The sequence below is a fragment of the Penaeus monodon genome, chromosome 20 (assembly GCF_015228065.2).
Source record: "Penaeus monodon isolate SGIC_2016 chromosome 20, NSTDA_Pmon_1, whole genome shotgun sequence".
Taxonomy (NCBI): domain Eukaryota; kingdom Metazoa; phylum Arthropoda; class Malacostraca; order Decapoda; family Penaeidae; genus Penaeus; species Penaeus monodon.
Window position 1 is genome coordinate 14,630,250 of NC_051405.1, and position 462 is coordinate 14,630,711.

A 462-nucleotide genomic window follows, 5' to 3' on the forward strand; every position below is an offset into this window, starting at 1 on the left:
TACACCCCACTCCCCCCTCTACAACACGCACACAGATGTTCACGCAATTAACCCCCTTCGCCTCTCTCCACCCCCCTCCCCCCTCATACACCCGCGCCCTCACCCACAAGACACGACCATCTCAGGGTTTTCATAACGACCTGTGCTCTACATCCCTCTCTCCCCTACGTACAGGAGGGCTCTCTGGAATGGCCTTTTTGGACCAAGCTGATTGTGGTGGCCATCGGTTTCACGGGCGGACTCGTGTTCATGTATGTGCAATGCAAGATGTACGTGCAACTGTGCAAGAGATGGCGTGCCTTCAACAGGGTCATATATGTTCAAAACGCGCCTGAGAAGGTTGGTTACCTTTTTGACTAATATCATTGTTTTGCGTATTATTGGTGTCATGATGAGGATATTGTTTTACTTTTGAAGAAGTTATTATAACGTAGAGTGATGGTGATTTATTACTTTTTGTTG

General features: G+C 48.1%; 1 protein-coding gene across 1 annotated transcript in view; it reads left to right on the top strand.

Annotated features, from left to right (window-relative positions):
• LOC119585652 (E3 ubiquitin-protein ligase MARCHF8-like) overlaps positions 1-462 on the top strand; it is a gene marked incomplete at its 3' end in the record, with an annotated part of 97,074 nt that overhangs the window by 96,170 nt on the left and 442 nt on the right. The window contains 1 exon segment of the mRNA XM_037934328.1: positions 175-339. Within this exon segment, the coding sequence (XP_037790256.1) occupies positions 175-339 (165 nt within the window).